Source organism: Vipera berus (genome assembly GCF_964194415.1).
Source record: "Vipera berus genome assembly, chromosome: 15".
Taxonomy (NCBI): domain Eukaryota; kingdom Metazoa; phylum Chordata; class Lepidosauria; order Squamata; family Viperidae; genus Vipera; species Vipera berus.
Window position 1 is genome coordinate 1,394,300 of NC_138218.1, and position 21,636 is coordinate 1,415,935.

The 21,636-nt window shown below is 51.1% G+C and overlaps 1 protein-coding gene across 1 annotated transcript; it reads left to right on the forward strand.

Moving 5' to 3' along the window:
* The first annotated feature begins 250 nt into the window (after positions 1–250).
* WDR5 (WD repeat domain 5) lies at positions 251–18,966 on the forward strand. Its single transcript, XM_081339936.1, has 14 exons — positions 251–413; positions 1,231–1,368; positions 3,182–3,290; positions 4,704–4,777; positions 5,435–5,524; positions 9,787–9,876; positions 10,699–10,782; positions 10,933–10,988; positions 15,261–15,307; positions 15,404–15,479; positions 16,225–16,258; positions 16,681–16,755; positions 17,198–17,285; positions 18,199–18,966. Exons 2-14 carry the CDS (start codon positions 1,288–1,290, stop codon positions 18,297–18,299), a joined length of 1,005 nt encoding a protein of 334 aa, XP_081196062.1. The 5' UTR covers positions 251–413; positions 1,231–1,287; the 3' UTR covers positions 18,300–18,966.
* The last annotated feature ends 2,670 nt before the right edge of the window (positions 18,967–21,636 follow it).

The window sequence follows — 21,636 nt, forward strand, 5'->3', positions numbered from 1 at the left end:
GGGCCCGGCCGAGACTCCGGGAGCAGTCCCGAAGGAGCCGCCCCGCCAGCCCTTCCTGCGAACCGCGAATCCCTCCAACCCTTGGAAGTTTCCGCGGAACTCGGCTAAGCTCCTGCGCCTCTTTGACCCGCTCGGCTCGCCGTAGCCGCGAGAGGCGCTTCCGCCCGGCATGTCCCGGCACGCCGTACCGGCAGTCTCTGCGCCTGCGCGAGCAGGGCAAACCCAGCGCAAGAGCGGCCCCGCGCCTGACCGCCCGCAGTGCGCCTGCGCGAGGCCTTGCGCGGCTTCCCCTCCCTCTTGCCTCCTCCTCCCTCCCGCCGGGCGGCCCGCAGGGAGGCGGCGGCGGCGGCGGCAGAGGAGCCCGAGGAGGAGCCCGAGCCGCCCGCGCGACCCGCCGCGGAGGAGGCGCCGCGGTGAGTCAGCCGGCGGCCGCAGCCTCCACGCGGCGGCGCTGGGCGGGCGGTCCGTTTGGGGCCTCCGCCCGCCGGGGCTCTTGCGGAGGCGGGGGCGGCGGGGCGGGCCCGGAGCGCCGCCGGCCGCGGCTGCTTCTTCAGGCGGGAAGCGCTGCCCTCGCTCCCCCTCGCCCGCCCCAGATGGCGGGCCTCCTTGCGCCGCGGGCCCCGGCCGGGAGGCTTTCCCTGCCGCGGTGACCGTGGGAGGGAAGGCCGGGGAGAGCCCCCCCCCGCCCCGGGCCTGGCCTGAGGACCCTCCCCGCGGCCCCCCTTCGCCCAGCCCCCCTTCTTCTTGGGTGGGAGCCCCCCTCCCCTCCCTTAGGACTTGGTGGACTTCAACCCCCAGAATTCCCCGAGCGTATGGCCGGGAATTGTGGGACTCGAAATCCACCCTCTCCCAGGGCCGGGGTGGGGGGCGGACACTGAGCTGCTGGGAAAGGGCTGTTCTCCCCTCCCCCCCCCCGCCATTATCTTGGTTGGAGCCGGATGCCTTTTGGGTTCCTCCTGAATAATTTACAGCAGAGAAGTCTGCCACATCGTAGTATTGCAGGAAAAAAAATCAAAGATGCCACACACGTGGCCCGTGCTGGGTTTGATTGCCTGGGACGGGGCGAGAGAAGCTCGGCTGGGGTTGGGTGGCTTCACAATGTCCTGGGATGCATCGCCCCTCTCCACTTGCTTCACGCCCCCTGCATCTGCACAGCCAAGGCAGGTTGCTGCTCTTGGATGCGTGTGAGTAAAATGTCCGTTCTCTTTCTGCCTCTCTTTCTCTTCCCAGAGACAGGCAAATCCCTCCTTTGAAACCGCCTAATCCTGGCTTGTGCTTCCCACCGTCATGGCTACGGAAGAGAAGAAACCTGATGCGGAATCGGCCAAACCGCAGTCGGCTCCTTCCTCCTCAACCAATCAGAGCAAGGTGAGTGCAAAGCTGCTGGCCCGTTCTGCCTGGAGGTCCAAGTCCGAGGAGCATGAAAACCTGCGTTTTGCTGAGAGGATGGTTCAGAATACTTACCTCTCCTCTCGCTTGTAGGATTTAGTTGCTCGTGGAGCCATCGTATCTGAGCATAAACAATATCTGACAGGAGAAACAGGCTATTGTCCCAGTACGTGACAGGTGTAATGGCAACAGCAACTTTGCAATCATTGAGTTCACATATTTATATTCTAGTAACGTTTTGTCAGAACTTTATTGATTCCAGCAATATCAAGTAATTATGTTATCATAAATCCAAGATAAAGAAAAAATAAGGGAAATACAAAAATGTTCTACTACAATAAAGAGATGCACGTAGGGCATCTGAAAATGTGCCGTATATAAAAATACACCTTTATTTCTATTCTAATTACTGATCAAACTTTTGAGATGCAGGCAGTTCTCAGATAATGCCCATTTGCTTAGCCAATGGGTCCTTGTAGTTCCAATTGTTACAGGGTCCCTGTGGTCACGTGATCGTGATTCCCAATTCCCTGCTGGCTTCCCACAAGCAAAGTCAATAAGGAAACCAGCAGGAAGTCAGAGGTGTGCCTCCTCAGTTATCAATTGCAACTGGGACTGCTGGAATTGCCAGTGCTAAGTGACATGGTCATATGATGTCACATTTTGGGACTGTCACTTAACAACTGCAGCTCTGGTCCCAATTGCTGTTGACTCTCTGTATCTGCAACCAATAGAACAAAGCATAACTTAAATAAAACAACTTACGTCAACAACTAAGAATAGAACCAGACACAAATGGACATTTTCTAGCAATGCAGCCTGCAATTCTTTTATCCGGAATTCTTCTATCCTTGTGCTCTAGAACTGAGCCGCAATTCCTACCTGTAACGTTCTCGAGTGTAGAGTTTTTCTTAAAAAAGTTCTTGGAAAGATGCAAGCTATACCTGAATAGCCTATAAATTCATCTTAATCAGGACAGTAAAACGTTTTTAAGAGGAAACCACAGAGTTTTGGATTTCTGACAGTTAACAGCTTTGCCAGGTGGTCAGAACGTGCTGTTGCAAAGGAACCTAGTTCCGGTTAATCCAGCTCTGTTTTCCAGCTCCTTTGCTGGGAGGGTGCAAATGTCACCGCCTCCCTGCCAGGCAGCCTTTGGCATTTGCAGGTACGTGGCTTCTGCACAAAAAGCTTCACTATAGACACTTATTAAAACTGTCTTACAATTTGTGAAGGAGCAGATTTCAAAAGTGCCTCGGTACCTGCATTTGCGCCATCTTCTTTTCACATATTTCTGTTAATCTGATAAATCCTAATAAAAGGATCCTAGAAGACAGTTTGGTCTAGCAGTTAAGGGGCTGGATTAGAAGCCAGACTGAGACCCATGCTAATCTCCTCTCGTGTGTGGGAGCTGCCTGGATGACTTTAGGCCACTTGCTCTCCTCCAACCCTCAGAGCCATCTGAAAGCATTGCAGTAAAACTTAGGGGACTTGTCTTTGTGGTCACGAGGCTGATGTGATGGGCCACGAAATAAAAGATCTCCCAGTTATTGTTTCATTGGGATTATTGACCTCTGTAAAGCCAAGGCAGCCTTCACACAGAGCTGTCTGCCAAGACCCCAGTCCTTGTCCCTTTGCTGCCTGGAGGGAGGTACAGAGGGAGCTGGGCTTGGGGGGACCCTGTGCAGTCATGAAGTGCCTGGCAAGTGGTGGCCAAAGAACTGCGTAGGCTGGGCTTGGCCGTGTGTAAAGAGAACAAGTTATTTCTGGAACTAACATGATTTTCTTTTGCCAGCCTGCACCTGTGAAGCCAAACTATGCCCTGAAATTCACATTGGCAGGACACACCAAGGCCGTCTCCTCTGTAAAATTCAGTCCCAACGGGGAGTGGCTGGCTAGTTCTTGTGAGTATCCTTCTGCTCCCTCCTTACTACAGCATGTAATCCCAGTTGAAGGGGAAGCCAAGTGTGTGATATTTTTTTTTACATTTATGGATATTTGCGTCACAGCGTGGGGCCTTCCTTCTGAGCAAATTGTTACTCAGAACCCCACCAGTGTCCTTGGACGTGCAGGGGTTCCGGCTGGGCTGGCTCCAGAGAAGACCCCTGGTGTGTCGTCCTCAGATCTTCCGCAATCACCACCGCAGTTGAAGCAGCTAGAAACCTAGTATTTCTCTCCAAGGGCCCCAGTTGTGGAATCTCTGGGAAGCTGGCTTGTATCAGGTTCAGATATTTGAACTGTTTAAAGCAATATCAATAAGTTGCTATATTTTAAAATGCAGGAGTTTGATCATCTGCTTCTTATTTATATTTTTAATTGTGCGTTGTTATACATGACATTTTAACTGAAGAAAAGATGTTCTTGATACGACAGGTCATCGTTTCAGAATTAGGATTTCTTAAGGCTGTTTATAATGCTCAGTCTTGTATCAAGCAAAAGTATTTTTATGATTGGTGTAAACATTTCATAATTTTGCACAATATATTCCAGTTCTCCATGATCTGGACTGGGTGAAAGTGAGTGGAAGCCCCCGAATATTGGAATTCTTTTATCAGCCCACTGTGAACGGATTTGTAGGCTGGACATTTGTAAAGATGAAAGTGAAATTTCTGTGAAGCTGTCTTCACAATACTTCATGGGTGACCCTGCTGGTTGGACTAAGCCAGTGATGGCGAACCTTTCAGAGACCGAGTGCCCAAACGGCAACCCAAAACCCACTTATGTATTGTCGGGTGCCAGGTGGGCGTGGCCCATTGGGTGGGCGTGGCTGCAGTGGTAATGGCAGACTGGGTGGGACTAAAAAGTTCAATCAATTCCAACTTTGCGAGATCTTTTTTTTCCTGCGAGAAGTTGAAATTGACTGAAACTTTTTTTTCCTTGCACACGGCAGCAGAGGCCTAAAGCGAAAAGGTTTTATAAAACCCAGCTGAAGGCCTGGGACTGGGGCGATGGCACATGTGCCCACAGGGAGGGCTCTGCGTGCCACAGGTTCGCCACCACGGGACTGAGCCTCTCTCGTCATCCCAGTGGGAAAGAAGTTCCTCCTGCTGCTGCCCTGCTTTCCCCCAATTCTCCCTGGGTTGGGTGAATTGTGTGCCAGTTGCCAAGGGCCCACATTTCAGTCGTGAGACTGCCGGGGCGCTCTGAGGGCCACTACCTGTTCTAAGGAGCCCTTTTTCAGCACGATCATAACTTCAAATGATGACTAAACAACATGAGATGAGGACTACTTGCTTTCGCAGCAAACAAAATTATGGGTGGCAGACTGACTTGGCCTTTATAATCGGTCGTTTTCACTTTTTTTCCCCTTTTTTCAGCGGCTGATAAGCTTATTAAAATTTGGGGTGCTTATGATGGCAAGTTTGAAAAAACAATGTCTGGACATAAACTGGTAAGTCTGATACACAGGATGGAACTTTGATGCTCCTTGCAGATTTAACTGAGGTGGTCCCGAGATACAGCAGACTCCTTTCCAAGGAGGCCTTGTAATAAGCCGTGAGGAGGAAGTTACAGTCTGGCTTGATTATTCAGGTCTATCACTGAGGTGGTCTGTGGGTCATAACACCAGAGAGAGGACATTTGAGGACAAAAAAACTTCCCGTGGGAAGAGAGATTTCTGGATTAATGTTTGACCACAAACACGGGGAAAGAGATTTTGAAAGCACTTCCCTAACCTCTAGTGAGGAGTAGTTGGACACCTCAGGAGTTACGTCAAGTGAAGCGCTTGCTGGAGGAGTGTGCTGTACAGAAACATCCTTCGGTGTGTGGAAAGATACACCTGTGAGCCTGTCCCCTCCTGAGCAGAGGCTTCTACAAGTCGAGCTAATTCTTTCTGGCGTCTGCGTAGGTGTTACAAAGGAGATGGCAGTTTTGTTTTAAACTTCCAAATGTCCCGAGGTTTCCTAGCAGCCTGACTTCTCACGAGCGTCTCCTGATCACCCAGGGTACTTGGTAGTGCCAGCTGCTGGGGAGGGATAACGTTTTCCAAGGTGTTAACCCAAACTCTGGGTGGTGAAGTTATCGCAGAGGCACTTTTTCTGTTTTGCAGGGCATCTCTGATGTTGCTTGGTCATCTGATTCTAATCTTCTTGTCTCTGCCTCGGATGACAAAACCCTCAAAATTTGGGACGTCAGCTCGGTAAGAAGTTTCTGATTGAATGATTTCAATGCCCAAGAACTTTGCCTTTGGAGATGCACTTCGTGCCATGCCTGGCATATGCCCTGATCCCCCCCTTTCCCCCCCCCAGTCAGACTCAATTTCAGTGCTTAATTCTCTACCTTAATGAAGTAGGGAAACCTGAAGGGGGTTTCCTTCGGCGGTTCCAAGATCAGTTAACCTTTACTAAGAGACTTGATGATTTCAGAGGTGTTTAATCTTATTGTACGTAAAAATCTTATTGTATTGTAAAAACACAGAAGGGGAGTTTGCTGGTTACTCACACACCCCCCTTCCAGGAGGAAGTCAGGGAGTGCAGGCAGGAAGAGGCTGCTCCCTCTTGATTTGCTTCTGGCCTTGATTGGTCGGTATGGAAAAGTGCTTCAGGAGAGTAAAAAGAGAATTATGAGCCAGGATACAACATCAATACCCGGGCGAATCCTAAAAAAGTTAAGTAGCGAATTTGTGAGCACCTAGAAATGAATAAGGTGCTTTGCTAGAAGCCGGCATGGATTTGTTAAAAACAGATCATGCTAAACAAACGTTACATTCTTCTTTGAAAAAGTGACTAAATTAGCGGATCAGAGAAATGCTGTGAACATAGTATATTTTGATTCCGGTGAAGCATTTGACAAAGGAGCACACAACCTGTTTCTTGGCAGGATAGAAAAATAGGATGGGAAGCATGGCCACCAGATGGATTCTAACTGGCTGACCAACCACACACCGTGTAATCTTTAATGGAGCTGTATCTACATGGAGGGAAATAAGCTCTGTCTTCTGCCCAGTACTCTTCAACATTTAGATGAAGGGATAGGAGGGGAGCTTATCAAACGCGCAGGCGATATCGAGGGGAATTGCTAACGCTTGTGGAAGATAGACTCAAGACTCAGAACGATTTTGAGAGAATTAAGCGTATTGAGCCCTGTTCGCTGCCGAAAAAGCCAATGCAGTCCTGGATTACATCAACAGAGGGAGAGCCTCAAGATCACAGGATAGTAGATGCTAGCTACCACTTTATGCTCCACTGGTACAATTCTGGTCACCACAATACAAAAAAGACGTTAGCTCTGCACTTCAAAAAGAGCAACAAAGATTATTACTGGTATGTAGGCTAAACCATACTATGAATGGTTAAGGGAACTAGGTATGCCTAGCCTGTCGAGAAGAATTAGGGTGACATGATAGGTGTCTTCCAATATTTGAGAGGCTGTCACAGAGAAGAGGGGATTGACTTATTCTGCAAAGCGCCTGAGGGCAGAACAAGAAGCGAAGAGTATAAGCTAGATATCCAAGCTGGAACTAAGGAGAAACTTACTGAGAACAATTAATCAGTGGAACAACTTGTCTTCTGGAGTTGTGGCTGCTCCGTTGCTGGAGGCTTTTAAGAAAAAATGGACAACCGTTTGGGTTTTTTGAGGGAAACTGCTGGAGGAGGGATCAGAAGAGATAAAACCAGAGACCCTAAGAGAAAGAATTGGCATAGAACCAATCTTAAATTGCATACAAAAATAGCCAGTGAAGTTGTTTGCTCACCTGGAGAGGATTCCTTGGGTTTCCATACCATACAAGGCGTATACAAAAAGAGGAGGAGAAGGTCAAAGGAGACGAGACAACATGAAAGACACATGACAAGAGCATCAGGTAACAATGGTTGAGGCCGCCAGAAGAGCAAGAGCCAGAACTTTGTACCTCCCTTGACAGCTGAAGTGGGAAGAGAGGAAGAGGAGGAGGTGAAGGGGCAAGGTCTTTTGCCAAGGGCAGGGAATTCTGTCGAGGTCCCTTTCAGCCCTACGATTCTGTGTTTTCCAGTGTAGCATTTCTTTTCCACTCAGTTCAGATTGCACGTTAGCGAGAGAAGATTTGAATGCTGGCAGAGGAGTTTTTAGAGATGCAAGTGGATCCTTTTCCTTTTGGCAGTTCTAACGGAGCATCTCTCTTCTGCCCAGCAGAAAAGGAATTCCGTCCCTTTCTCATGGAATGGAAAGCAACCAATCCAACCCTTCCTCAGTGCAGGAATCCCCTACTGCAGCATTCTCCTAGGAGGCCCTTCAGCGAACTCTGCTTAAACACCTTCAGCCAAGGAGGCAGCTGTTCTATTGATGAACAGCCCATAATTCTGAGAGTTTTTTTCCTGAAGCCCACCAAAATAATTTTCCTTGCTGCTTAAAACCCGTTGTTTCTTGCTCCTACCTTCTGGTGGAGCCTCAAGCAATTTTCGTTTAGTTTCTAAAAATGATGGGCCTTTGGATACTTCACCACAGCTGCCGTGTCTCCCTGTAGAGCAGGGGTGTCAAACTGCCGCCCCACGGGCCGGATGCGTCATGTGGAAGCCGTGCCCATCCCACTGCCGACAATGGCAAAACCGTCCCGATACGTTGCGCAATGTCACGTGATGTCGCAAGTTTGCCATGTCTGCTGTGGAGTTTCTCTTCTCCAATTAAACTTCTTTTAAGAACCCCAATTATTCAAGCTTTTCATTGCCGCCTTAGTCTTCTCTGGACACTTCCCCTTCTGTCAGTGTCCATCTTAACATTCTCTGAGCTGGATGCAGCTGTCTCAGCGTGGGCTGCCCACCGGAGGGCAGAGAGCAATGATGATCCCTTGATCTTGAGGCTTGGCTTGTCCTCTGTTAACGTGGCCTGTGATTGCATTGGCTTTGGGCTCCGGTTGTCATCCACCGAGACATCCGGGTCCTTTTTGCCCATAAGTAAAGGTAAAGGTTCCCCTGCACATGCGTGCTAGTCGTTTCCAACTCTAGGGGCCGGTGCTCATCTCCGTTTCAAAGGCAAAGAACCAGCGCTTGTCCGAGGACATCTCCGTGGTCATGTGGGCGGCATGACTAGATGCCAAAGGCGCACGGAACGCTGTTACCTTCCCACCGTAGCAGTCCCTATTTTTCTACTTGCATTTTTTACGTGCTTTCGAACTGCTAGGTTGGCAGAAGCTGGGACGAGTAACAGGCGCTCACTCTTTTACGCGGCACTCGGAATTTGACCCGCCAAACTGCCGACCATCTGATCGACAAGCTCAGCGTCCTAACCCACTGAGCCACCGCGTCCCTTTTGCCCATACAGTGATCCAAAATGGTTCTCCATCTCTGGGCCTTTGATTTCTCCCACCCAAACATAGGACATCTCCTGTTGGTTTCTGCCACTTATTCCAGCTTGTCAAATTCTTGAAGAGCACTATTGTCCTCTAGGATGTTTGGTAAACTCTCATCAAAGTAATTTATAAGGCACTGGAGAGAGGTCCTCCTCCCATCACTCCCACCAGCGCATGGACCATTCCTCCCACTAGGAGCGGCCTTTCTGGGGCTTTTCCGGGATGCGATGGTGGTGCCAGCTCTGCAGCCATCCCATGGCAGAGTTCACGTCTCTTGAATTATTTTTCAGTTCTTGACCAGAGGTGTGCATCAAAGGGAAAATGTATTTTGTTTTGAAATCACTCTGGATTAGCAGAGGCAGAATGAGTGATTGTTAAAATCAGTTGTGGGGACTCCATCGCTGGCGGGCTAAGAGACTGGGCAGCCAGCTCTGGCAGGGGTTTGGACTAGGAAGCCCTGCAAGGTTCCTCCCAGCCCTGTTATTCTGTTGTTATTCTTTGGCAGAAACAAAGCCTACAGGGACTTTGGCGTGATTTTTACTGGGTGAAAAGGACAGAGTTGGTGCAGATATTTAATTGTCATGGCTGGTCTTTGACCACTTTCCCATCTGAAATTTTTGAATAAGATTCTGTTCGTTATACCAGATAGGGTTCTGATAGTGTTGCACTAATGCTTGTCCTGTGGGCAAAAAAACAAGAAGGACACTAAAGAGGTAACTGAAGATAAAGGGGTGGTCTGGTGATGCCGAAGCGGTGGTCAAGAAGTCCTGCTTGCTTCCTCAGCCAGTCTGGCTAGGTCGGAGGAAGCACAGCCTTGTGTGGTTTGTCTGGAAGGGCAGCCTCCTTTAGGGGCCCTGCGGTGTGAGTGCACCAAGCAAAATGCCAAATTCTGTTGAAGAAAGATGCCTGTCAAAAGCCCAGGTCAGCTTTATCTGCCAGTTCCGAATCGCAAAGGAGGCCTTCCCCGTCTCCCATTTTCCAGGAGGGAAATTTGGGTAGACCTGGATTCACTTCGCCTCCCACCCAGAGCTCTGACAAAAGAACAAGGTGTTTCACCAGCCCCCTTTCAGCATCACATTATCATCCGAGTCCATTTTGATTCTTTCTGCAAAGAGCTTTTTCTCTCTCTCTTGTTCTAGGGGAAATGCTTAAAAACTCTGAAGGGGCACAGCAACTATGTCTTCTGCTGCAATTTCAACCCTCAGTCAAACCTCATCGTCTCGGGATCGGTAAGCATCTAGCTGGGCAAGACTTGTTCTCCTTTTGGGCAGAAATGCACGGGGGTCTCGGCAGCTGCGGCCAGGTGGGCCTCCTTAGCTTTCCAGGGGTGCAGCTCTTCCTTCAGAGGTCCCACGCGTAGCCCTCCCCGCCCCTGGATCCTTCTGGGTTCCCAGCCTCAGGTGGGCACTCGGATGTAGGATGAAGGTCTGGTGTCACCTCTCTTTCTTCCTGGTTATTTTCTACATAGGTGGCAGAAGCTTGTTAATTAAATGTAATGTATGTGACAGATAGAGCGGGAGATATCAGATGTCAAGTCTTACAGCAAAATAACCCTTTCAAAATACTCCGTTACTTTCTACCTTATTCCAGTAGAATTTGGATTGCTCCTTTTCTATTTTCCTGAAAGTTATAGCTCAGGTATTCATTAGTTATAGCCTCACCCCTCCCTTTTAGCCAACAGCCGTTTCATGCAGAGAAATTAAGCGTTTCCACACGAGCGTCTTCCTCCACGGGGGAATTTGGCATCTTCAGTTAGTGCCCCCTCCCTAAATGGACGCTGCTGGAAGGAGGCCTGGGGGTGACCTGCCCTGGGAGGCACTCGGGGGAAAGAAGAAGGGTTTCCCAAGCCCCACCAGTCTCTTGGGGCGAGTCTCAGTGAAATGGAGGCACTCTGGGCACCCCGAGTCAGGAACTGCTGCTTTTTGCTCTTTCTGGGGCTGGGGGGGGACGGGCCTCCCTCAGAGCAAGGAACGCTCCCCTGCCGAAGCAGAAGCCCTTCTGTGTTTGGGGATCGGCAAAACGCAGTTTCTGACTCTCTGCTTCATTTCCAGTTTGACGAAAGCGTCAGGATCTGGGACGTCAAAACGGGGAAGTGCCTGAAAACGCTGCCAGCCCACTCGGACCCCGTTTCTGCCGTACGTTCTCTTGAGAGGGAGGGGTTGAACATTTCCTGGGGAGTCTCGGCCGAGAAGAGGGGGGGGCTTCCTCTCTGGGGCAAAAGGGGGGTGGCCCCAGAGCTGGTTCGCGCTCTGCCCTCAAATAGCAGTGTCTCTTCTTGCCTTCAGGTGCATTTTAACCGCGATGGCTCCCTGATCGTGTCTAGCAGCTACGATGGTCTTTGGTGAGTAGAGAGCAAGGAAAGGCCTGCAGCGCTGGGCCAAGGCTGCCTGGGCAGAGCACCAGCCATTCTTCCATTGGGCCTTGGGGGGGGACATGTTCCTTGAATTAGCACTGTGACTCCAGCCTCGATTTTAAGGGGCGGCCGTGGCCTTTCTTGCCATGCGGCAAAAGTCCATTGAAGGCACACAGGCTCGCTTCCCACCTTCAGCCCTAAATTGCAGGCAAAGGAACCCCACCGTTGAGCCCAGAGAGATGGGGCCTTCTCCTGCTACTGCAGAGGTGGACCTCCCTCCCTTATAACCTTTTGAATTGAGTTGGGGTCAAGCAACCCTGGCCTCATTCCCGGCTCTGCTTGGCTCTTCCTCCAGACCCCAGTGCCCTGGAGATGGCCTGGGGGGTGGGGGGGGAGTCCTTTCGAAGGAGGACTGTCTTCCTTCCTGTCTTCTTGTGTTGCCTTCCTTTCCCCCCTGGGCTGCTTGAAGCTGCCCTTTCTGTGCCGTGCAGTGAGCCTTGGCAGACAGCCCTGGGGCCCTGTGGGAGAGGGCGGCTTCCCGGAGAAGCTTTGGGGCCTGGAGCTGGGCTCTTGGCTTGGCCCAAGAGTTCCTCAGCCTGTGCCGAGGCTCAAGCCGTATATTTGTGCAAACTGGGCTGGTTTGCTCTTTTGGATAACTGGAACCTGAAGACCTCCGGCCTCCACTGAGCCCCAGACACATGAAGGCACCCTTGGCTTCTGCCACCTGGCCCTCCCCTGCCTCCTCTGGGCTGTTTCCCTGGTGGGAAACAAAACCTGGCAGTTCTGAAGAGCAAATGGTCAGGCAGGAGGGAGGGGGTTTAGGACGGAGTGCTGGCTGCCCCCACCCCTCAGGATGGGGCCTATTCTTGGCCTGACCCTCTTTTGCCAGCATCTCCCACCACACCAAGGCTCCCCCCTCAGAGCACCCCCCCATTCCTCATTCCTGTTCGGAGGGGGCCGTAAAAAGAAAGCGCAGCAGAGTTCCTTTGTTCCAGAGAAAGCTTTAATTTGAAAAGGTCTCTTCACCCTGACGCTGAAGAGAAAACAGTGGTGCAGGGCAAAATTTGGTTATATCCAAAAGCCCTGCACAGAATTAGTAAGAAGCAACCCCAACGTGCTCCATTAAAGCCAATGGGACTGGCAGGGTGAGTCGTCCTGCTCCTTGGGGCACCCCACAGAGCCAGGGAGGCTGGCAGCCGCTGGGCCTCCTGCCCCAAGGATAGAGAGCTGGGCAATGGCAGCAGCACTTGAACTTTTTTTTTTTATTGAAAAGTTTTATCATACATTTTATCTTTAACAAACCCCCCTACCCCTCCCCTATCCCTCCCTCCTTACCCCTCCCCCCCCCCCGACTTCCCAGAGCTAAGTACAAGGTATAAAAAACAAAAAAAAAGAATCATAAACAATCATATGCTAACAACCGTAAACTCTAAAATCTATCACTCTCTAGCTCATATAGGATAACTACAAACACTATTAATATAAAATATATAAAAAAAGAAAAAAAAAGAGAAAAGAAGGGAAGACTTATTCAAATGCTACATGAAACTTTTTAGTCCCATATTTGTTCTGGATATACTCAATCCATTTTCTCCACTCCATAATATAACATTCTTGCGAATGATCTTTCAAATAGGCCGATATCTTTGCCATCTCTGCCAGGTCAGAAACCTTTAAAGTCCATTCTCCTATAGTCGGCAGTTCCTCTTTCTTCCAATACTGACCTATCAAAAGTCTTGCTGCCGTAATTAAATTCAACATCAACTTAGTGTCCACAACTGTAGCATCTGTAATTATTCCCAACAAAAAAAGTTGCGGACAAAACTTTATCCTCTGTTTAAAAATCTTCTGCATATTCCACCAGACTTTTATCCAAAAAGCCTTAACCTTTTTACAAGTCCACCATATGTGAAAATATGTTGCGTCTTCGTCACCGCACCTCCAACATTTAGGCTGATAATTCGGATACATACTTGCAAGCTTTTTAGGGTCTAGATGCCATCTATAAAACATTTTGTAAAAATTCTCTCTTAGATTTTGAGCTTGTGTAAATTTTACGTTCCTCACCCAAATCCTTTCCCACGTATCCATTGTAACAACTTCTTGAATATTTTGGGCCCATTTAATCATACAATCTTTAACAAGCTCTGTTTCTGAGTCAATTTCTATCAATGCAAGATATATCCGTTTGATATGTGTGGGACCCTGATTTCTAATTTGTTTTATCAGATTTTCATCAGTCATTGTAAAACCAATTTTCTGGTCTTCTTTCCACCTGGCCCGTAGCTGAGTATATTGAAACCAATTTTGAACAACCATCTCTTCTCGCAAGAGGCTATATGATTTCAAACTCCAGACATTTCTTTCCAAGCTCAGAATCTCCTTGTACGTAGTCACATCATGTTTGAAACCAGCATGTATATTTTCTATTGCGTGTTTTGGAATTGCCCACAGTGGTATTTTACAATCTAGCTTATGTCTATACTTCTTCCAAACTCTCAACAATGCCTGTCTTAGAATATGCACTCTAAACACATTGTCTACCTTCTTGTCATACAACAAATATGCATGCCAGCCAAACAACAAATCGTGGCCCTCAAGATTTAATAATCTCTCTTGTGTCAAATTAATCCAATCACTTATTCCTACTAATGCAGCAGCTTCATAATATAGTTTAAGATTGGGCATTTTAAGACCACCTCTCTCACGAGTATCCTGCATAATCTTAAGTTTAACTCGTGGCCTTTTCCCTGCCCAAACAAATTTATTGTCCTTGTTGGGACGGATCGCAGCAGTGAAAATGAACGTCCTGCCTAAATTTCTATTTTTATTTCAAATGATACCGATTCTTAAGAAAGATTCTAATTTGGAGGAATGGCAGCGAGGTATCAGCAGCACTTGAACTTATATACCACTTCACGGTGCTTTACAGTCCTCTCAAAGCAGCATGTAAGAGTCAGCTTCTTGCCCCCAACCATCTGGGTCCTCATTTTACCCACCTCGGAAGGATGGAAGGCTGAGTCAACCTGGCACCGGTCAGGATCGAACTGCCGGCAGTCAGCAGAAGGAGCCTGCAGTGCTGCACTCTGTCCACTGTGCCTCCCCCCCCCGGGTCTTCTTAATGACAGCTTCGTGGGTGGGAGTCAGGCCCTCCTCAGAGCCCGGGGAGAAGAGCCTTTGCGCTCCCGGGCTGCTCCTGTCTTCAGTGGGTTTCCTGGGGAGCGCCTGGCTGTCTGTGGTGGAGACAGGCAGGGCCCGTTCCCGAAGTACGGGGGGCAGAAACATTTTGAAGTTCTGAGAAGGGGAGCAATGTTCAGAAGGGGCTCAGGCAGAGCCCCCCCCCCCCCTTGAATCCGAGGCCCATCCGACAGACTGCCCAGGCCCTCTCCTCAGAGGCAGCTCCAATAAAAGCAGGGTTGGCCTGGATCTGGTCTATCCGGCCGTGGACTGGATCTCCTGGGGGTTGACGTCTGTTGAGGGAAATGAAAACGGAGGAAGAGGTGAAACTGCCATTGTTCGATGACAAATGATGTGTCCGTTGTCCCCCTCTTCCTAATCCCGGGCTGGAAGCATGAAAAATCAGAATCTCAGCACCACCGAAAATCAGCCGTGATGGGCTCGATGCCCCCCCCCCTCCTCCTCCTCCTCCTCCTCCTCCTCCTCGGCTTAATGACAGGAGTGGGATGGGTGGCACTCATGCCACTGAAGCCTGGAATGTTTTACTGGCTCCTGGTTTCCTCTTGAGAAAAACCCAAAGGGTCTTAAGGGGGCACCGCATGTACCCAGCCCCTCAGCCTGCCTGAGCCCACCCTCCGTAGCCGCCGTGGCCACCTTTGAGCCCAGCCCACTCTAATCGCCCCGGGCCCCCCTCCCCATTCCCTGCTTAGCTACCTTCTGGCCTCCGTTGGGCACGGAAGTGTTCCTGGTTTCCATTTCAGAATAAAAGTGTTTCTGGAGGGAAATTCTGAAGGCTTACTCTTAAAAAAGACGTTCTGAGTCCTTCGCTCTAAAATGTGCCAGTGCTGAGAAACAGTTTTTGGCCTTTTGGGTCTGCGTTTCCTGTCAAACCAAATGAAAGAATGCTACCAGACTTCAGGGTCTGTTCCATTTCCATTCGGAGTGCCCTGGCTGTGCTGTGCTCTGTGTAAGTGTGTGTGTGTGTGTGTGTGTGTGTGTGTGTGTGTGTGTGTGGTCCATCCATCTTGTCATCTCCCCCCCCCCCCCCTCAGCTTTTCTAATGTGACTCCCTTGGCATTGCAGCCGGATCTGGGACACGGCTTCTGGCCAGTGCTTGAAAACGTTGATTGGTGAGTTGGCTCCTCTCCCAAAGGAATTGGCTCGGGCAAATCCCCATTTCACCAGGCGGTACCGAAAACAGGGCTTTCTTTCTTTCTCTCTTTCAGATGACGACAATCCCCCTGTGTCATTTGTGAAATTCTCCCCAAATGGCAAATATATTCTAGCAGCAACTCTGGATAAGTAAGAGCCAAAGAATTCCATTCTGATTTTCCAAAGGAAATGGCAGCAGGGAGGAGGGGAGGGCTGACCGAGGGGATGGGAGGAAGATCCCAATGGATCTGGTCCTGGAGAGCTCCGGGCCAGCCTGGCCCTTGGTTTCCTAGGCTGGGCGCAAAAACCCGGGGAGCCGAGTTGCCCCCAAAACCTCCAGGGGTTCTTGCCAAATTGTAATTGTAAAAGTGTCAGAAAGGGAACTATGGTATTTTAAGCGCATGACTGGAGAATAATATTTTAAAAAATAGCTTCAGCTTTTTCCTTGGCGCTGCCTGGTCCTCCTTGAGGAGCAGCCCTTGGCTCAAACTGCCCCGCAGGTCGCCAAGAGGCCTCGGTCTGCAGTTGTCCCCTCCTCCCCTCAGGCAATTTGGTGGGCAATCCCAACTTCATTTCTCCCTTTATTTTCCCAACAGCTCTTTATTTAGTTTCCTTATTTAGGAGTAGCAGCCTAGGAGCCTCCAAAGTGTGAAGGGATTAGGTGAAATATAAACTCCAAAAAATAAATATTTGGGTGTGGTTTTAAAACACTTTCAAGAAGGGGAAAAACAGGTGGTGTGAACAAACAGGTAGACACAGGCAAAAAAATTGAAATAAATATTCCCTTACGGGCTGGTGGGGGGAGTAAAGGGAGATGGGCCGCAAGAGAGCTGGAGGTCGGTTGTGGCGAGTCATTCTGTGGGCCTTGCTAACCGGAGTGTTTCCTTGTCTCCAGCACTCTCAAGCTTTGGGACTACAGCAAAGGGAAGGTGAGTTCCTGCGTTTAATTCAGAAGATGCTCCGATAAACTCCGGGAAGGCTTAGGGTTAGCCTCAGGCCCATGCCTGCTTCTGCGGAAGTGAGCGGCTCTCTCCTCAGTCTGAGAAAGCACATCAGCTGCTGTCCTCCCATGGTAGAAGCTTAATTCAACAATAATGTGAAATCAATGCAGCTTGGCAAGTAGCCTCCAAGTCCAGTTTTTGAATATTCCCAGACCACTAAAATTTGGGAGACTGTAGAGTTGAGGAGGGTGCGGACGTTGTATCTGGGGCAAAAGGTTCCTCTTTGTCCAGCGGTTAGATAAGAGGGAGGATACACACAACACACACGTACGCACACGGCAGTGGTCTTCCCCTGCCTTGGCTCTCCTGCTGAGGCGTGATAGGTGGTTCTCTGGCGTTCTTTCTTCCAGTGCCTCAAGACCTACACGGGCCACAAGAATGAGAAGTATTGCATCTTTGCCAACTTTTCTGTTACTGGTGGAAAGGTGAGGGTCTCTTTTCTGAGTTGCCCAGGAGGACCCCCCCCCCCCGTTTTCTTCATCAGTGCAGAGCAGCATTCGAACTCAGGGGCGGGGCCTGGGTGAGGGGACGAGGTCGAGTAAGGTAGCAGCAGCAGCTCCTCTCCAGGGAACGACCTGGCCACATAAGAACTGGCCACATAAAGTGGGATTGCGATGGACCGGCAGGGCGGCGACTCTGAAGCCGGGAGGCTGCTGCCCTCCTTGGGATGGGCATTGTTGAGGTCTCGCTATTTTAGAAAACCGGCTCTGGAGCCCCGTTTCCGAGGGGGCGACGGGTGGCTGGAAGATGGGGTGGAGGAGGAGGAGGCTGAGAAGTGGCCCCTGCATTGGGATCTGCAGTTGGTCACCGGGGACCCACCCGGGCTGCCCCCCCCCCCCCCGTTCTGAATGCCTCTCTTTCCTTTAGTGGATCGTGTCAGGTTCGGAGGACAACCTGGTCTACATCTGGAACCTCCAAACGAAAGAGATTGTACAGAAGCTGCAAGGGCACACAGGTAGGCGTGCGTGGGCGGGCGAGGCGGCCGGCTTCCTGCTGGGCTCTCAGGCCTCGGCCAGAAACGGCTGCGGCTTTGGCGACAGCCGTTCCCAGCTTTATGCCAAGCACATATCTAAGGCGCCTCTTCAGGGCCTGCTGCTGTATCCTAGGACTTTGGGGCCCCAATCCTGCATTATTCCGGCTGCTCCCAATATTTGCCATCAGGATTCCCTCCCTCCTGCTCGAGGGGTGCCCCAGGAGGAACCCGCTTCCCGCCCTAGGGCCCTAGTGGGCTTGGTTCCCGTGGCTGGGGTTTTCCCTGCTGTAAAGCTGCAAGTGGCCACGGGGGTCTCCTTGACCCTTGGGCTGGGTGGGAATGTTGAGGACTCCTTGAAGTAGTTGGGCCTCCCCCCAGACCCAGGACTGTTGGCGTATGATCACGGTTAGCGTTACTGCTAATAAAAAATGAGATGGTGCCACACACTTTCGTTGACTAGAACCATAAGAACACAGTGCCCCTGGCCGCAGAGTTAACGCACTTGTGACTGTCCAGTTGCAAGTACTGGTCTTAGCCGGTCCCGCTCCTTGGTGGCTGTCCACCACCAGCCCGCCCCCGGCCAGGGGGAGAATGGGGAGAAGCACCTGCAGGACACAAGGAAAGCTTTCCCCACCTGCAAAGCTGCCGCTCGGTGTCCACGTGACGCGGTTCTTTACCCCCGGCGTCTCTGGCCGCGATGGAGGGAGGCTAATGGCAGCCAATGGGCTGAGGCCGTGCCTGGGATTCTTTTAGCCCAAGGAGGGACCCAGCCCTTCAGCGGTAACGGTGGAGGTGGGTACTGGGCTCTCCTCAGGGCTCCTTGGGTCGGCAGCCCCGAGTGGAGCCAGGCGGGGGTTGGCTGGTGACGGGCATCTTGGTCCCTCTTTCCCAACAGACGTCGTGATCTCCACGGCTTGCCATCCGACCGAAAACATCATTGCCTCTGCAGCCCTAGAGAACGACAAAACGATTAAACTTTGGAAGAGTGACTGTTAAGTGCTTTTGGCACCGGCATCACGTAGAGACTGTTGGGGTGGCGTCCATAAAATTGGAGGGTATTTTGTGTTTGTGTTTTTTAAAAAAGGGGGAAAAAAACCACGTTTCAGCCGCGTTAGCAGGAGATCTGGAGCGATGACGCAGCCTCGGCTGATGGAGAATGGCCCGGCCCTTGTGTTGGGAACCCCTTGGCTTTCTCAGAGAAGGCTATCGTCCCTGCGGGGAGGGGGGGTATGTTTGGTTGCCCTCCCCCCCAGCTAGAAAGAAGGTGAATCTTTTTAAAGTTCTTATTTAAGAGCCAGCTAAGGCAGAGGAGCTCAGTGCTTAACGATACGCCGCATCAGCAAAGAGGAGAATATTTTCAGTGCGACCAAATAAATGTGTCCCTTGTTGTCCCCTGCCTGCCCAGCTTCCAGAGCCTCCCCTCCTGTTTGCTCTGGTGGATGCTATCGCGGTGAAAACCTCAAGGCTTTTTCTCTCTTAGCCCCCCCCCCTCCCCCCCCCAAAAAAGAAGAACCAGCTCTGTGACCCTTTTTCGTTTTTACTTTTTAAAACCATTTGGCAAATTTCACAATATGTGTACAGTTACTTAAGTGTAAAAAATTTTTTTTATCTGGAAAATTTCTCTGTATGAACTTGTATTGCTTAATAGTATGACTGTATCTTTTCTGGTGTCGACGCTTCTTCGTCCTTTTCCTTTCTCTATGGTACTCTTGGTGTCCTGCGCATCGCAGACAGTCACCCTACGGCGGAATAAAAAGTGGGATTTAATGTGGTTGACAGCAGGATCGCGGCCTGGCGTGAGTGCTTTCAGGGTGGCATCCAAGCGGCTTTGCCTGGATGCCAGGAACCTGGTTTGGGTGAACAAGGCAGTCACGGAGCCTGCCTAGGGAGGGCTCAGGGCCTGGCGGGGGGCACCCAGCGGCCCAAGGGGTTAGTCTCAGCTCCCCCCCCCCACAGGCTCCAGAAACCCCCTCCCTCTGGTAATTTTGGCCAAGAAGCAAGGAGGGGCCTAGAGAGCATTTGGAGGTCCAGTCGGTCCGAGTCTGACCGAACACAGTTAAGATCCTTTTCTAGATCTTATCTTGTGGCAATGGAGGTGGCGAAGCATGCTCACTTTGCCACCCTCATTGCGTCCGCAGATAACCGCCTGGCCGCCCTGTTTAGGGTGACCCATTCCCTTTTAAATCAGGGGACGGGCCGAGGAGTTTAGTTAGTATCTGGTGGATAAAATTGCTCAGATTCGGGCTGGTCTGGACTCCGACTGGGCAGCGTCGGACGAGGGGGAAGCAATGGGTTTGGCCGACAACATTTGGGAGGAGTTTGATCCTGTGACTCCGGATGAAGTGGACAGGATCATGGGGAAATTAAGTGCCGCCACGTGTTTGTTGGACCCGTGTCCCTCACGGCTGGTTTATGCGGCTCGGGAGGTTACACGAGGCTGGCTCCTGGCAGTTATTAATGCTTCCTTGAGTGAGGGGTGCTTCCCTGCCGCCTTGAAGGAGGCGGTGGTGAGGCCCCTCCTCAAGAAACCTGCCTTGGGTCCAGCTATTTTAAATAACTTTCGTCCTGTCTCCAACCTTCGCTTCCTTGCGAAGGTTGTTGAGAGAGTGGTGGCACGGCAGCTCCCTTTGGTCCTGGAGGAAACTGAGTATCTGGACCTGTACCAATCGGGTTTCAGGCCCGGGTACAGCACGGAGACGGCATTGGTCGCGCTGGTGGATGATCTCTGGCGGGCCCGAGAGGGGTTATTCCTCTGTCCTGGTCCTGTTAGATCTCTCAGCGGCTTTTGATACCATCGACCATGGTATCTTGCTGTGATGTCTTGGGTTGGGAGTGGGAGGCACTGTTTTACGGTGGTTCTCCTCCTACCTCTTGGGCCGTTCGCAGACGGTGTTGGCAGGAGGGCAGAGGTCAACCCCGAGGCCCCTTAGTTGTGGGGTGCCTCAGGGGTCGGTGCTCTCGCCCCTCCTGTTCAACATCTACATGAAGCCACTGGGTGAGATCATTCGGGGTGAGGTATCATCAATATGCTGATGATACCCAGCTTTTCATCTCCACCCCGAACCAACCCAGCGATGCCCTCGACGTGATGTCCTGTTGCCTGGAAGCGGTACGGATCTGGATGGGAAAGAACAGGCTCCAGCTCAACCCGGCCAAGACTGAGTGGCTTTAGGTACCGGCATCTCGTTTAGTCCAAGAGGTTCCATCTTTGGTTATGGGAGGAGAGGTGTTACCTCCCGTTGATAGGGCGCGCAACTTAGGTGTCCTCCTGGATACACGACTCAGTTTTGAAGATCATATAGAAGTGGCCAGGGGGGCATTTGCCCGGGTTCGCCTGGTGCGCCAGTTGCACCCCTATCTGGACCGAGATGCCCTACGTACGGTCACACACACTTGTTACCTCCCGTATATGCAATGCTCTCTACATGGGGCTGCCCTTGAAGACCACCCGGAGGCTCCAGCTGGTGCAGAATGCAGCCGTGCGGGTAGTGATGGGAGCATCCCGATACTCCCATATTACACCCCTCCTGCGTGAGCTGCATTAGTTACCGGTTGTCTTCCGGGTGAGATTTAAGGTGCTGATACTTACCTTTAAAGCCCTACATGGCTTAGGCCTGGGATATTTGCAGGACCGTCTGCTGCCGGGTACGACTTCCCATCGCCCTGTGCGCTCACACAGAGAGGGCCTCCTCAGGGTACCGTCGGCTAGACAATGTCGGCTGGCGACCCCCAGGGGGAGGGCCTTCTCTGTGGGAGCGCCAGCCCTGTGGAACCAACTCCCTGTTGAGCTCCGGATGGCCCTGGATCTCCGGTCCTTTCGCCGCGGCCTTAAAACTTTCCTTTTTCATCAGGCTGACCTGGACTGACGACGGATTTTAAAAATGTTTTTAACTTATTATTGGGGCTGCTAGTTTAATTCTTTTTTAACTTTTGTATTATTGTATTTTTTTTATTGTTAGCTGCCCTGAGTCCTTTGGGAGATAGGGCGGCATATAAGTCCCAAAAATAAATGAATAAATAAAGGGCTGCGAGGCGGCTGGTGAGTCAAAGCATCTGCCGTGCTTAGAGCACCAGGGGCCTGCCCCCATTCGGGTTGCCCTCCTCGGGGGGAGAGGGGTGGTCATCCCGCGGCTGGGGCAGGGGCTCTGTTTCCCCTTCTCCTCCCATGGGGAAAGCAGCCATATTTGCAGCTTTTTTAACACAGAAGATGAGGGCAAGCTGCCCCTGAAGGCCCTTGCCATCTGGGGAAGGCAGGGGGCAAGAGTGAGAGCGGGAGCAGGGCATCGGGGCCCTTTGACCGGGCCGAGACCGCGGACCGGCAGCAGCACAGCTA